A 14,574-nucleotide genomic window follows, 5' to 3' on the forward strand; every position below is an offset into this window, starting at 1 on the left:
ATAACAGCATCTCATGACTGGTGCGAGAGTGCAAGGGATGATTTTTTTTTAGCAGTGCCAGAGAAATGTCTTGAATAATTCCATAAAATAAAGTAGGCCATCTCAGCCTGGATCTGTGCTATAGGTCTGACATATGCTTCAAAGAGCAAATATCCCAGCAAATATCCCAGTAATACTGAATATGCAAACCAGCCTGTGAAATATCTCACGCAGTTGTTGATTTTACATATAGAGAACATTATCAGGCTCTTTGCGCGAGAGTTCAGACAAGCACTAGAATATGATTAATCACCACAGCTATGGCAGACTTCAGAAAACAACCTTTATCGGCTGAGTTAGGCATAATAATGCATTTTTTTTTTTCAGTGTAAAGTCTGGAAGCACTGAACAAGGATGATTTGGTTTTATGAATACAAATGAAAATACTGTTTCCTTAGGAAAGGATGCTACATACAATATGAAGATGTATAAGATAGAGGAGGATATCGCAATGTATAAAGCTCACAGTGAAACTAAACTGATGCTGGGAACAACGTCTGGGTTGTGTTTTAACTTCCATTCCCATACTTTCAAAGTAGTGCACAATTTGTACAGTCAGCAGACCCGACGCAGGCCCTAATGCTGTAGCCTGACGTGCACCTCCCCAGAAATGTAACTACAGGTTGCGGCGACGCAGACCGCAAGAGCTGTGATTGCTCCATTTGGTAGTAGCGTGTTTCCGTTTTACTACTTTTGGCTGCTTCTCCATCTCCGCAGTTCTTGAATTGATTATTTTGGATCGACAAAGATGGAACACATCGAGGAAAGGTTAACTGAGGAGGTTCAGAGAAACAGACATTTGTAGGACTTATCTTTGGTGACAGTTTGGCAAAAGTTTCAGCCGCCATTGGTGAAAGTGATACAGGAAGTTGAAACAAAAAAGACACAGCGTCGTCTAGTGCTTGGGTGGTGTTTTTACAGAGAGAGCCAGACTGACGAGCGCACGAGTATAAATGGCTCGCACCGGCATCGGTTATGTGCGTAGGTTACGTGCGTAGGTTACGTTGTATACCTCCCACAGGGGTATAAACCACGCTGCTGTGTTCGCATTCACACTGCTGAAAGAATGTGGTCAAATGTGGCCTCACACCTGGTTCACGCCTGGTATTAACATGCGTCCCGAGTGATCCATTCACAAGTGACCAGTTTAAACTACAGGTGTGAACACAACTAAGACGCACTGATGCAGCATTGGAGATTAGTCGAGTCAGAACACATTTAGAGGTGGTCTGAGCCACTTGTGGCCAAATTCCTTTGGTAGTGTGAATACACATACACCCAGGCCACATTAACTAATCGCCTACTCAACTGAGCCGTTTCACCCCATCTATTTAGAAAAAAAACACAAAACCGCTATTTTGAATGAAAAGCCTTATAAGAGATGTCTGCTTATTAGTAGGAAGAGCCTTTTAAAATATTTTGTTCTTGTAGCTGTACTTAACAAATGAATCAATCCAAACAAGATTAAATTAGCAAATAATTAGTAATTATATTTAGGCTGTTTGTAATTCCATCATTAAATCCATCAGTCCATCATTAGAAACAGAATTGTTTTGGCATGTGTTTAATTATGTACTGATGTGTGCAAGTAGAGTGGCACAGTGGTATGGTGGTTAGCACTGATCCCTCACAGCAAGAAGGTTCTGCGTTTGAATCCATTGGCCGACTGAGGCCTTTCTGTGTGGAGTTTGCACTTTCTCCATGTGTCTGTGTGGGTTCTCTCCAAGTAATCTGGCTTCCTCCCACCGTCTAAAGACATGCTCGCTGTCTGTCTCTCTGTGTTAGCCCTGCGACACACTGACGACCTGTCCAGAGAGTACCCCACCTCTCACCCAGGGATAGCTGGGATAGGCTCCAGACCCTCACGACCCTCCAGAGGACAAGCGGTCCGCCAGATTATACACGAACTAATGTATACAAAGTAGCCATGTGCAGTGCTGCAGGGGCATTTATTCAGTATGAAAGTTTCCAGGTTTCCTCATAATCGGAGCTCTGTGCAGGGCTCTAAAATAAATTACATCAGGTTAGAGAAAAATAAATAAACAACATGTGTGTTTTCTGTTACATTTCACAATTTGTATCATGACCTCATGTTGGGATGCAGACACAACAGCGCTGTTTGTGGTTCTGAGACAGTGGTAGGCAGCAATCCATAAGAGAAAGCAGATGCTATAATATTCTACTGCGCCCCAAACGATGTCTGTGTTCATTCACATGCAGAGCACAAAACTGGCGTTGAAGCTCAGGTGGTGGATAAAGATGAATGTGGAGATGCATCCTAATGGCAGGTGTGAACAAACAAACTCGAAGCTGGATACCTGTGATCAGATCACTCAGGATACATGTTAAATGACAGGGCCCCAGATCACCTCCAAATGTGGTCTGATTGATTGGATCTCACAGCATCCTCACATGCCTGTACTTAAAGCTGCCCACCCAGGACACATGTTAGTACCAGGTGTGAACGGGGCATTGGGGTCCAGGCAGCTCAAGTGCTGCAATCATTAAAACAACACAAGGTCAAACAAATGTGATGTTCATGAACATGTTTCATGGATTCAACATTTCACTCATTATTGTTTGTAATAAAAAGAAATGTACTAATGTACTGAGACAAATGCAGAGGTGAAGGGTCTCCAACAGTTGTTTCAGACTTCTGAACCTCGCTCTATATCTTAATTGCCCAACGTCATATAACGTAATTCAAACTAACCCTTTACTCTCTAAATCTAGTTTTAAATTTGACGTTTAAGTTAAAGTACTGGATGCCTTCACAGCAGAAGCAACATTAATCTCTGCAGTGGTCTGCAGATGTATTTGTATACTCTGGGTCCCAAGTGTCACACACACACTTTCAACTGTCCCAGGCTGATTGAAGTAAATGCTTAGAAATACATCAATTATTTAACAACCCACTTAAATCATAGGGTAAAGATTGATTAATGGAGGGTCTTGAGATATTTTAGAGTGCAGTTCTGTGTGCAAAACAAGATATTGGACTGGTGGTTCTACTGTCTTTTTTTATTTTTATAATTTTATTTGAAGTGCAACTTACTCATTACCAAGAGAAATCTCTGCAATAATTAAAACATTGCAAAAATGGTAACAGCCTGATAGTGATTTGGTTCTTTTTTTCTCTCCTTTGACTCCATTAAAATGGAAGCTACACAGGGACAGAATTATATTTTAAATCTGGCCCTCAATAAAACAGGAAGTTTCCTTAAGCAAACTTCCTGTTTTATCAGCAGCTGCCTCTCCCCATCTTCGAACTGTTTCCTGCACTACATTCACACTGGGAGCTTCACTGTGCTGCTACAGTCCTCTGCTGTCTACATGAGCAATTAGATATCGATTTCCTTGCTTGAGGACCTTGGTGATACAGCTGTCGACGGGCAGGAGACACCTTCACAAATGAAATGCTGCAACCTCCCTCAGTCAAAAACCACCTGTCTGAAAGACAGGGAGGAAAGGCACCTGACGCAAAGCACACACCATCTGTAGGTTTGAGCGTCCAGCACCTGCTTAAATCACTTAAGCATACTTCCATGGAGACTTGGGCTGTGGGTTAATGTTTAAGTGTATAGAAAAAGCACAGCTAAAACACACATCTGGATCAATTTACAAGGGTAGAATCAAAATCACACTATGAATATAAAATAGTACAATAAGCCACACTGCTGAGAACAAATATGAGAGTGGTGTCAGTGTGAAAGAAAAGAAAAGAAAAGGAAAGGAAAGAAAAGAAAAGAAAAGTTTACTTGGTGGTACTAAGTAAAAATATTAGCATTAGCATTTGCCAGCATTACACGTGTAAAACATAACATGACAAAGATATGCTCACATAAAATGTTTTGTATATTTGCCATGGAAGTAAAATTAATTATACATCTGAACACTTTTCATTTCACCTATGGTTTTGCTTGATTCTTCTAAGAAATGTATTAGACACATAAATATATGTATTTGTATAAAGTGCTCCAGTGGTTTTCTCTGCATTTTTTCCATACACACTAATTTCTTTTCATTTCACACAGCCTGAGATTTCAAAAGGGAGGAGGTCTATCTGTATCTGAAACTCTAAGCTGTGTAATGCACTTTTACTCCAACCTAGCATCGCAATAAGGAATAATATGGCACATGAATAGTGTAGTTGTGAAGTATTTTGACATCCTTTCGCACAAAGTAGCGAGCACTTACTGCTGAGGCAGGAAACCATGGCATTAGGATAATGAACCCAGTGAGCTTAGCGCACACACAGTAACTGTCCACCATTTGAAATGTCTTAAAATGTTAGAACAAAATTAAAACATTTAAATCTTTAAGAAAGAGATTGCAGAATACGTCTCTCATGCCGGAGACGTGTAGGAGACATCACCGTGGCACTACCTCGTCATCCTGAGTGTCGTTCCCACAGCCATCCGACTTAAAAGAGGAAAATAAACTTGTCATGTGTCTTGCGCAGCATGTCAAAAGTTTCAGCTGTCAGCATTAAGGCCTTAACATTCGCCTATAGCAAACCAAAGCTGTCATCTTGTCTTAGCTCCGTAAATTCCATGCCTTTTAAAATAATACTCCTGCTATATACATACCAACACCCAAATCAGAGACGCTGGAAAGAAAGTTTGTTTCCAAGCAGCAAGCTGCTTGCTGTTAAGTAGTTTGTACATTTCTGTAATATTTCTTACCAAGTGGTATATATACTATATTTTTATACACAGATTATTTCTTTTTCTGTGTTTGTTACCATTTGTGTACTAAATTGAATTCTAATGTGCACTGCTATTGAATGGCTTTAAATGAAAAAAGTCCAAGTCTACATGTCATAGTGGAAAAATGGATATCTATACCTTGCCCATGTACTTAAGCTACTTTCTTGGAGAAGGGTTTGTAACTGCTGTCACTGCATAATATTTTTCTGTCTCTTTTAACTGGAGAGAAGTATCGACAGTTTGTAGTAACACGCCGCCGCCATTTCTGGTGTCATTCGAAGTATGACAGCTTAAGCAGAATCCTATACATTTCTACATATCATTCTCCCGGCAAGCGCTGCCTGCGTAGGCTCCTTACGAGACTATTTGTATCCTATGGAGTGCTGGGATTACGGGATTTGCATTTTAAAGGGTGTCGGTGATGGCAGCTGGAGGAAATTGGTGAATGCAATTGTAGCAGTGCAATAAAAGATTTGTAATGTGTGTCACTCTCTGTAACGTAAATGACACACCTGCTTCTTCCCCTCCACAGATCCTCTAATACAGACAGCAGGAGACAGGCTATTATCATGCAGCAATGTTTATGTCACACGTGCACAGGTAAATAATGCACTGAGGCGACACTTGTGTAATGTATATGCAGCCCTAAAATATACCATGCAATGACAGAGCTGAAACAAGCCTTGATGCTGTGTCTGTTTGAGAGTATTTGTTGTTGAGGGTTGTTTTTCCCAGAACTGGCAGATAAAAAGTCAGTAAGTGCTGCACTAAACAAAGTAGCATCTGAACCCATTCCCTTGTCTTTTAAAGCTTTTACGTATAATACACAAGTTAATCTGCTTAATGTTGCCACTGCTGGGAAAAAAAAAATATTGCCATAAAATGTGGGGAAATTACACTGGTCAAATTTCTCAAGAAGCCCAAAGTGCATCAGTGGCAGCATTTCAGGACAGAAGTAATAGATTTTGTTTTGATCTCTGGAGCATGGAGTTGTCTCTCCCAGGGGCCTTCCGCGGTTAAACTCTGATCTGTACACTGTGACTTGCTCAAGGCTGTGTGTCTGGTGTTATTAAAAAGAAATATTGCTTCATAAAAACCCGCTGCGCTGTAGCCATGACTCCTGTTAATGCAGACCGTTGCCAGAGTATGTCTCTGAGAGGGGAAATGGGATTTTTCTTTTATCCGTCCTGCGATTGAAAAGGCAATTAGTGTTTAGCATGTGGACTCGCCACCCTAGCCCTCAAAGAGATTGAGAGAAATGTTTACTTGTATTGTTGCTCTGGACAATCCACCTCCTCCTACGCTCATGGGTTTGTTTTAACGGACATAAGTTTGTCAGTGGGTAGTGGTAATATAGACCTCAGCATCCTCTCCACTGGTCATTTGCGGTGCATTCTGCAATTAAAACACTCTGCAGCGGCCATCTGGACACAAGAGCACAGAGAATGAGCAAAGGACACTTTATCCTTGAGTTCTATTGGTGGGAAGAAAAAAAAACTTGAAAGCCTGGATAGCTTTTAGTACTGAGTTATATTCCTTTTTCTAAAGTCTTAATGTCAGGACATACAGACTAATGTGGACTTTGGAGAAGAATGGAACCTTTACCATGTTTAATGAATCCATTTCCTGGTATCTTAAAGCAACATGAACCACGTGACGCTGATTCATCTAGTGGAGGCATGGACCAACAGTGGATCTCACAAACTTAAATTTTATTCTTCTAAAGCATTTTATTTATTTATTTTTTAATACAAAACGCAAAAAAAAAGTGAAGCTTATCAACCGGGTGCTCGCTCCCGTGTCTCTCCAAATCAGCTGGGATTGCGTTCAGGGGCAGTCAGTAGGGAGCGAAGTTTCCACAGTCCGGTAGGTGGCAGTGAATGTTCTCAGGTAGGGAGGGCAGGTTGTGTGTGGGGGGGCGTGTGTTCCTCTTGCACAAGCTCTCCCAATGTTGCGTACTAGTCTGGAAACCTGACGTGGATAAGAGCCGAGCAGTCAGGGCGACAGCAGCGCGCGCGTGTGTGTGTGTTGTGTGTGTATGCATGTGTGTGTGTGACAGTGACAGAGTTGCGGCAGATTAGAAAGTGTCTGCGGCTGCTCTCCGCCGGCTCGCGCACTCCTCCTCCTCCTCCTGCTCGAACCGCCGGAGTCGCACGAGACCGGGGGGACCGCGCTCCGAACGCAGTCAGCCGGTGACCCGAGGATCCCTCACTGACCAACAGACCCGGGCTGCGCTGGCAGGAAAGCTGGGTCTAAACTACATTCATTGACTTGTGAGCGATGCACTGGCAGCATGGCCAAGTGGTTCAAGGAGCACCTAGGATTCAAAACTACCAAAGCACCCCCTCCGGCGCCTCCGAAACCGGACTACAGACACGGTGTGCCCGGTGCGCCTGGCTATCAGCAAACAAGCTCCGGGGCCACCTTTCCGAGTCCCGCTCAGCCGGACATCCTCACTGCTTACAAACTACAAAAGGAGCTGGACTTCGAGGACCCGTACACTCCAGGTGGAAATATTTCGTTCGGCCCCAGCTTGAACACTGTGGGGTCGCCGGACACCAAGTATGTGTCACCGAAGCACCGGCTTATCAAGGTGGAAACAATCGAAAAGAGCAACCCGGCGCCGGGCGGAGGTGTCACGGTCACCCAAACTGTAGCAGTAGCTGTAGGGAGTGTTAAATCTCCGACTTCACCTCCCTCGGACCACGACAACAAGGAGAAGGTGGGTGAAGTTTAGCCCGCTTTAGGCCAAGTAGCCGAAAAGCAACAACTTTTCTTCCTCTTCGTCTACTAATTACTCTTCTGCTGCTACTTTCTTCTTCTACTAATTATTCTTCCGCTGCTACTTTATTCTTCCTCTTCTAATTCTTCATCTTCTAGTTCTTGTTCTTCCTCCACATTTTATTTTTTTTGTCTCATGAATATGTTGCCTAACTCTTTTCTGAAACAAAACGTGGTGTGTTTACGAACCACTTGACCTACTCCTGTAAGGAATGAATCGTTACAACCGGCAGAACTTGTTATCACAACCACGCAACTGCTGCCCACATGAGTTGCGACATCCAGCTCTGTCTAATATCTAACCTGCACTACTGCAGGGAGTGCTGTGGAGGAGCAGTCTATGTCTGTGTCTGTGCTTCAGTGCGCGAGCTGATGTGTCTTTACTTGCTGAAGTCTCTTGGTTGCTTTTTGGAAGTGCAGGGCAAACTCTTTTGGGCTAAATGTGAGCTGCCCGTCTGTAACTGCAGCTGATTCCCAAGTAACTATGGTGTTTGAGACTCATCCACAGTGCCTTTGATTTAACTTTAATCTAATCTTCTTTAACTAGACAGATCAATTTAGGGAATGTTCAGTGCAGTGATGCCTGCTGCCTTAGGGGGGAAATTACTTGAGATTAGTTTATGGATATATGGTTCTAATTTGATCCAGCTCAAACCTGGCACATTTGCTGTTTTTGACTAAGTGAATGTGGAGACAGACAGACGGACAACCAGAAGGCATGCAGGACATGCCTCAAAGCACACTGTCATGTCAGGCTTCTCAGGAATTCATACGCTGGGTTCACGTGGAGAAAGCTGAGATGTTCAGTGTCAGCGAGCTTACGGACATGAGTGTGATCCAGCTGAGGAATGTTTTTCAGTGTCTGCATTGCTCATTAACAGAGCGGTGGGAACGTACGGCCCTGTGAAAATACACACCGAGCTCTCTTCTCAAATCAGGCTCCAATCAGGACTCCGTTCCGAAATTTTTCTGGCCCTCTCGATTTCACCCGAGCGCTACTTCCTCCCTTCCGCCCGTGTTTGCTTTCGCACCTGTCTTGTGACATGTGGCGAGTTCACAGTTGGTTTTTGGTTCAGCACTTTTGTTTGTATTCCACGGTGTCTGCAGGCTGTCACAGGAGTGTTGCATGAAGGAGGGCTGTGTGTGTTTTTTCTTCCCTCCCCTGTTCTGATGACACAAAACACAACCACTACTGTCATCTGTATTTCCCATATGCCCGCAGAACGCAGAAATCGGGAACCAAGTGAAGCTCATAAAAGGATATTATGTTGTTTGTTTTCCCACCCTGTCAGAAACAGTTTTCGGCAGCCCTCATGAACTTGGCATGTGGGTTGAAGAAGCGCACAGATATGTGTTATCAGTAAAACAAGCAGCAAACTATTTTCACCCAGCCATCATGGCTACCCCAGCTGATCAAGCTGATTATAGTTCTCTCTTGTCAATTAAAGCTTATTTGGATCTCCCTAAATGAGAAATACAGTCGCTTTTCCGTCTCCCCTCCCTCTCTTTCTCTATGTGCACATATGGCTTTAACAGACAGCCAGTTGATTGCATAGTATGAGCTAAGTGCCTCACACCCAGCAGTATGAATGATGTTATGGACGAGCTAAATCAGTAGTGACAGCTGCTGGGCTTAAGCAATATGTCGAGAGAAGGGTTTAGGAGTTTCTTGTCAGGTGATGAAGGTTAAATAAAAATGGTGTAGTTTTGGAGAGGGACGGGAAATGAAGCAGCAGGGATATCTATTAAAGAAATAAAAAGAAAAGGCTAGTCTTTGCTGCCACGCTTATTTTGTTTCTGGGTTAACTATTTCTCAAATGTCAAAAATGAAAGCATGTACACAAGTATGTCTCATTTATTTTGTTTAAAAACAGCAGATCAGGAATTGGGAGGAAAAAAGAAAAGCCTTCAGGTAAGTCAGCACGCTCCTTGGTAACTGCTTCAAAGAGCGCCAGGAGGCTTTGTGTTCACCCTTTTGTGAGGATTACAGTTTGTCTGGGAGCTGAGGATGGCTTTTTTTTTTTTTTTTTTTTTGTTGCGACAGTGGCTGGCCATAGTAATTATTTGTAAATCCTTGTTAGAGGGACTCTCCAGGTGTGGATTTTAAGTGCTGTTAATGAAGAATCGGCCCCTTTTGTAGACACAGGTTTCAACAGTCTCTGTGGGAGGATTTGTTACACACTCTCTCTTTTCATTCTAGCGTTGAAAGGTTAAAAGTGGGTGGTTGTTCACTTGTATAGCTACCTTTCTTTTCAGAGACAAACTAATGTTGACTGATTGATTAAAGCAGAAACGAGCGAGTTTCCAGCTTGTAGCACATATGCGCATATTCCCACAGACTAAACTCTGACTGCTGAGAGGCTGAGTAAAGAGTGTCTTAACAGCACTGCTCGGTTACATTGATGTTTTAATTACTTGACTCATGAATGCTAATTATATCACTGCTTACCTAATGCCTGAAATGCCGATAGCAGCATCAAGTGAATTTTCCCCAGTCCATTTCTATTCACCGGCCTCCACGATGCAATGAGCAAGATAAACAAAGCGTATTGGACATGTTCATCAGTGTCCACAATGTTTCTGTTTGTCTTTCCTCCTTTGGACAGTTTCACTTTTCGTATCACTGTCCGGAGCTTCATTTTGGTGCAGATTAGGGAGTGTTAACTTGTAGTTTCCAAGTGACATGTTTTGTTTTTAATGTTGCCAAGCCCTTCACGGTCGAATGCGTGGAGAGAGCAATGATCAATTATCATCCTGCCTCGGAGCTAATTAGAGGCCTCATCTCCCGGCTCATCGCTCCACTCAGCACTAACCCAACTTATCTCAAGGACATCCAAAAGTGATGACGGGCTTCTCTGGAAAGCGTGTAAACAAAAGCGCTTGCCCATCACCGTCAGTATCTGTCTTTGCACCTGGGAAACTGCTGTTCCAATCTAACTTTGGCTCCCTCCGGGGCTCGGGGTCCCTACAGTGATCCCAGCTTTCGTATCTATCTATAGAAGCATGCGGTTGGATCAGACTCCCAGACAGTTGCTGTGCAGCCAGCAGAAGCATCTGGAGCGACAGATTTGCTCTGTGCTTATTTTTCCCCCCTTGCGCATCTTCTTACGGGACCAGGTTCACCATTTCAACTGATTATGCTGGAAGTGTGAAACAGTTGTACGCTCCTCCAGGAATGTTATATTTGTGATCCTGGATGGAAGTGTTTGTTACTTTGCAGCAGACGTTAAAAATTAGTCAACACATGTTGGTAAAGTTTGGTGGAAGGTGAGGCCTTATGTCAAGGAATAAATGTCCTTTCATGGTTACATAATCACTGTATCGCAATTATTTCAGCTTGCCCCGATCATTTTCTCTAAATGTTAGAATAGTTTAAAAATAGCTGGATGAAACTAACGGAAAGGTCATATGTTGTTTTCCACCAGTTGACTGGTGTGTTGATGATACCTTGTTGTTTCCTCCCTCTTTATAAGTTAAAAGCAGCTGAGGGGAGAATTAGTGACACCGTTCAACTCTAGGTGCTCATAACTTCAATTATGTTCATGGTATATAGCCAAAGAAATGCAGCCATTCATTTTCTGATTCAGTCGATCTTTGTTTGAAAGATCCGATACCAATTCATAAAGTTAAAGCCATTTCCTGTATCCTCAAGTTAGAAATCTTGAGAGACCTCCCAACGGGATTAATCCAAGTAAGATAAGATAATTCTTTAATTTATGCCACAGTCTCACAGTCCAAAACATGACCGAGACCTGAAAGCTGATGTGTGGCAGCATTTTGGATTTGGTAGAAAGTATGATAACAGAAAAGAGCCAGACAAAAGCAAACCAAGATGCAAGACGTGCCAACTAAAGGTAAAATGTTGTGAAAATCTTCACCTACTTAATGAAAATAGTTCATAATTCTAAATGAACTGATATTAAATTGAATCAGAATCAGATCGAGTTAGGAAATCGGTAGTAAGTTAGTAAGTAATTGTCAAGTACAGTCTTAATTTTCATGCAGATAGAGCCATCTGTGTGTCACTTTATAGTTTTACAACGCATGAAGTGTAGAAGTAAAGGGAAGTACCTCTCCTTCAGATAAGAATATCTAGGGCTGCATCTGTAAAGATGTTTCATCTGTTTGTTCTTGATACGCTCAGAAAATCTCACTGACCAGTCAACATGAACAGTGTGACCGTACATCTGATCTAAGACCGACGTGACCCATCAAATAAAACGGAGAGTTAATTGAATACTAGCCCAAGCGTTTTTTACTAGAACAACTTCCTTCCTTTTGTCTTTTTGCATACTTTTGATTCCACTGGTAAGAATCAGACTGATTGTGATATGGTGCACTGCAGTATGTGAAAGAACTTAATTACACCAGCGCCAGGTGCACCGTCTTCCTAGCTGCATTCTTTCAGCGTGGGTAGAGCGGGCTTGTTTGACTGGTCTGCAGATTGCAGGGGCCGTGGAGTGTGGCTAAACTCCGCTCGGCTTCATTTCCCCCCCACACACTGTGAATATCTTTGGTTGGCCTTTCACCCCGCCACTCCAGATACCGGCGTGGTTTTAATAAATGCATCCCATCGGCCTTTCACGCTGTCATCTCTGATGGCGATAGAAGAAATGTCAACCGCAAACGTCTGTATCGCCCAGGTCTGTGAGAGTGTTCTTTTTTTTCAGGGATCCAGAAAATTGATGAAAACACCAGAGCCCATCACGTTTTCTTATAGCACCCTTGCAGTTTTCCACCTAGTTTATACCAGACAGAAGCTGGTAGCAGTCCTACCAGCTTTAAAATAGTCGTGTCTGTGTCTGTGTTTAAATAATCCAAGCTAAATTTATACATAATAGGAATAATGTCTAGGAGCACTGAGAGGGCATAATCAATGTTTTAAGTAATTTTCCACTGTTTGTGACTATTTCCTGGTTGAAATAATCAACAGATTGCTGTTAAGGCTGTGTTGTTCATGTCTCGGATTTTGCAGCTGTTGTTTTTCATAATCATGCTCACTAGTGGAGGGCACATTTGTGACTCACATCCTCTAGAAAGTAGATTATTATTTTGTTGATTATATTAAATTGTGTAAAATAACTAAGCCGCTGTGTTGCTATGGCTACTCCGACTCGTATCAGTAAAGTCTGGAGAGTGTGATCTTGTTTGTCTGATGTGCCAGGCGTGATTGTGACATCTCTGATTTCCAGTGTGACCCACTGTCCACTGAGGCGTCAAAGAATGCCAGGCATTTCCTGAACTATTTTAAGTCTCTAAGACACTTGTTAAAATCATCTTGGCCAGCTCAAGACAAAAGGATACTCGGATTTAATTGCTCGTCACATGGACCTGTTTTCAAATCAAATGTATTACTAGATAGATTTTCTTGTGCTTTGCTGTCAGCAACAAAAGAGCATTAGAATGAATTCCTGACCTGAACAGTAATCCTGGAAGGGCACTCTGAAAGGAAGGAAGGAGCACAGAGCTGAGCAGCATTCATGTTTAAGCTCCGCCCCCGCTGAAGGAGTATGAAGTCATGTTTTAGTGGAAGATGCGCTCGAAGCCATCATGTAATGTAATTGCACAAAGAAAGGTTCGGCTTTTAATCAAGATACAATTTTGGTGAATCCACAAATTCTATTACATTTACATGATGGCTCTGTAATCCAGCCTCATTGAGAGTAATAACCACTCATGGTTAAGTTCTATATACAGCCGTCCCACCGCATGTGCATGGAAGTTCTGGGCCCTGGAAATGATGGCCTTTAGCCATTGTTTGCTTATTTTCCTTTCTCCCTCCATCTGGGAGCCTTCTCCTCCAGTCTAAGGAGTCCCGGCGGAGTCTGTTGTGCTTGTTGCTCGATTTGCTTTTTCTAGCTTTGCTCCGGAACATCAGTCGCATGATTCCACCAGGTCACAATTAGCCTGCAGACTAGTGCTGCAACTCTGGCCGCTGGGGAGTTGTAGACACATGGCTCTGTTTTGTTTAATGACAGTGTGTGTAGCTGAGTCTAGAAGGAGGGAGCCCTGGTCTGCAGGCAGATCGTCACACACACAGATTAAAAGCAAACAAATGAGTCTGCATGCCATCTGAGACACAAAGGCACTCTTCCTTGCACTATTTTTGCAAAACGAGTCGCCGTACACTCCCTCGCTCTAACAATTATGTAAATTCTGGCTGTAACCAAATAATTAGTTTAGCATCAAAATAGTTAGTATGTTGCAGAGGTCATAGGGACAGGGACTGATTTGCCTTTTTATCTCCCGTGTGAGTGCAGGCTGTTGTTTTTGTGTCACACTGCAGGAGGCCGCCAGACTTCCGTCTTGAAAACAGAGCTGCCCTGTGATCTGAGTGCCCACCAGGAAGCTGAACACTTCCATTTCTTCTTAGTGGGACTCCAGATTCTCAATTCGTGTGTTGTATCCGAGTGAGCTATGACTGCAGTAAATCATTTTAAGACTGTCGCATCTGCTGCTCGCATCTGTCAAGTACCTACACAAGGGAACGCTTGACTCTTTTGGTTTGTTAAAGTTAAGATTCAGTTTTATTTTTAGCTACTGTAGTGATAAGGTTATGGGGAGAAAAAGCAAACCGCTATCTGCAGTTGTTTGGTGGAGAATAAGGAACGGCTTGGTTGCTCCAGGATTAAGGAAGTGCTCCCTTCCTGACAGGAAGTGTTTACAGCTTGGTGACATTCCCTTTTTAACTTGACATGTCTGCACTTGCCCCTCTGTGTAGGCTGGGGAATCTGGCTGCCGCACGCTTGCTAAAATATAACCAGGGTTAATGCCCTCGACTATCGCGGCTCGAGCAATCTGGATGTCGGAAATGGTGACAAATAGTGATAGCTGCTGCGTGCTCCAATAAAAGCTCTTTGCGGAAGCGGACGGCCTTTCTCGCCTTTTGCTGTGCTGCTCGGAGAGGTGGGAAGCCACGTAGCAATGGCGGTGGTGTGGGACTCCACCCTGCGCTCGCTCTATTGTCAGTGTAGGCGACGTGTAGGGGCCGCAGTGCATCCTCACCACAGAGGCTGTCTGAGGCCACAGAGCTTCCAGGCTCGAT

The 14,574-nt window shown here is 43.2% G+C and overlaps 1 protein-coding gene across 2 annotated transcripts in view; it reads left to right on the plus strand.

Annotated features, from left to right (window-relative positions):
* The first annotated feature begins 6,792 nt into the window (after positions 1 to 6,792).
* Positions 6,793 to 14,574, plus strand: part of shf (Src homology 2 domain containing F) — a 95,289-nt gene continuing 87,507 nt past the window's right edge. For both annotated transcript variants that reach the window (XM_084574899.1, XM_084574900.1), the window contains exon 1: positions 6,793 to 7,470. In XM_084574899.1, coding sequence (XP_084431025.1) covers positions 7,042 to 7,470 — 429 coding nt within the window. In that variant the 5' untranslated portion in view covers positions 6,793 to 7,041. The remainder of the gene's footprint in view (positions 7,471 to 14,574) is intronic.

This window comes from Chelon labrosus (assembly GCF_963514085.1).
Source record: "Chelon labrosus genome assembly, chromosome: 3".
Taxonomy (NCBI): Eukaryota; Metazoa; Chordata; class Actinopteri; order Mugiliformes; family Mugilidae; genus Chelon; species Chelon labrosus.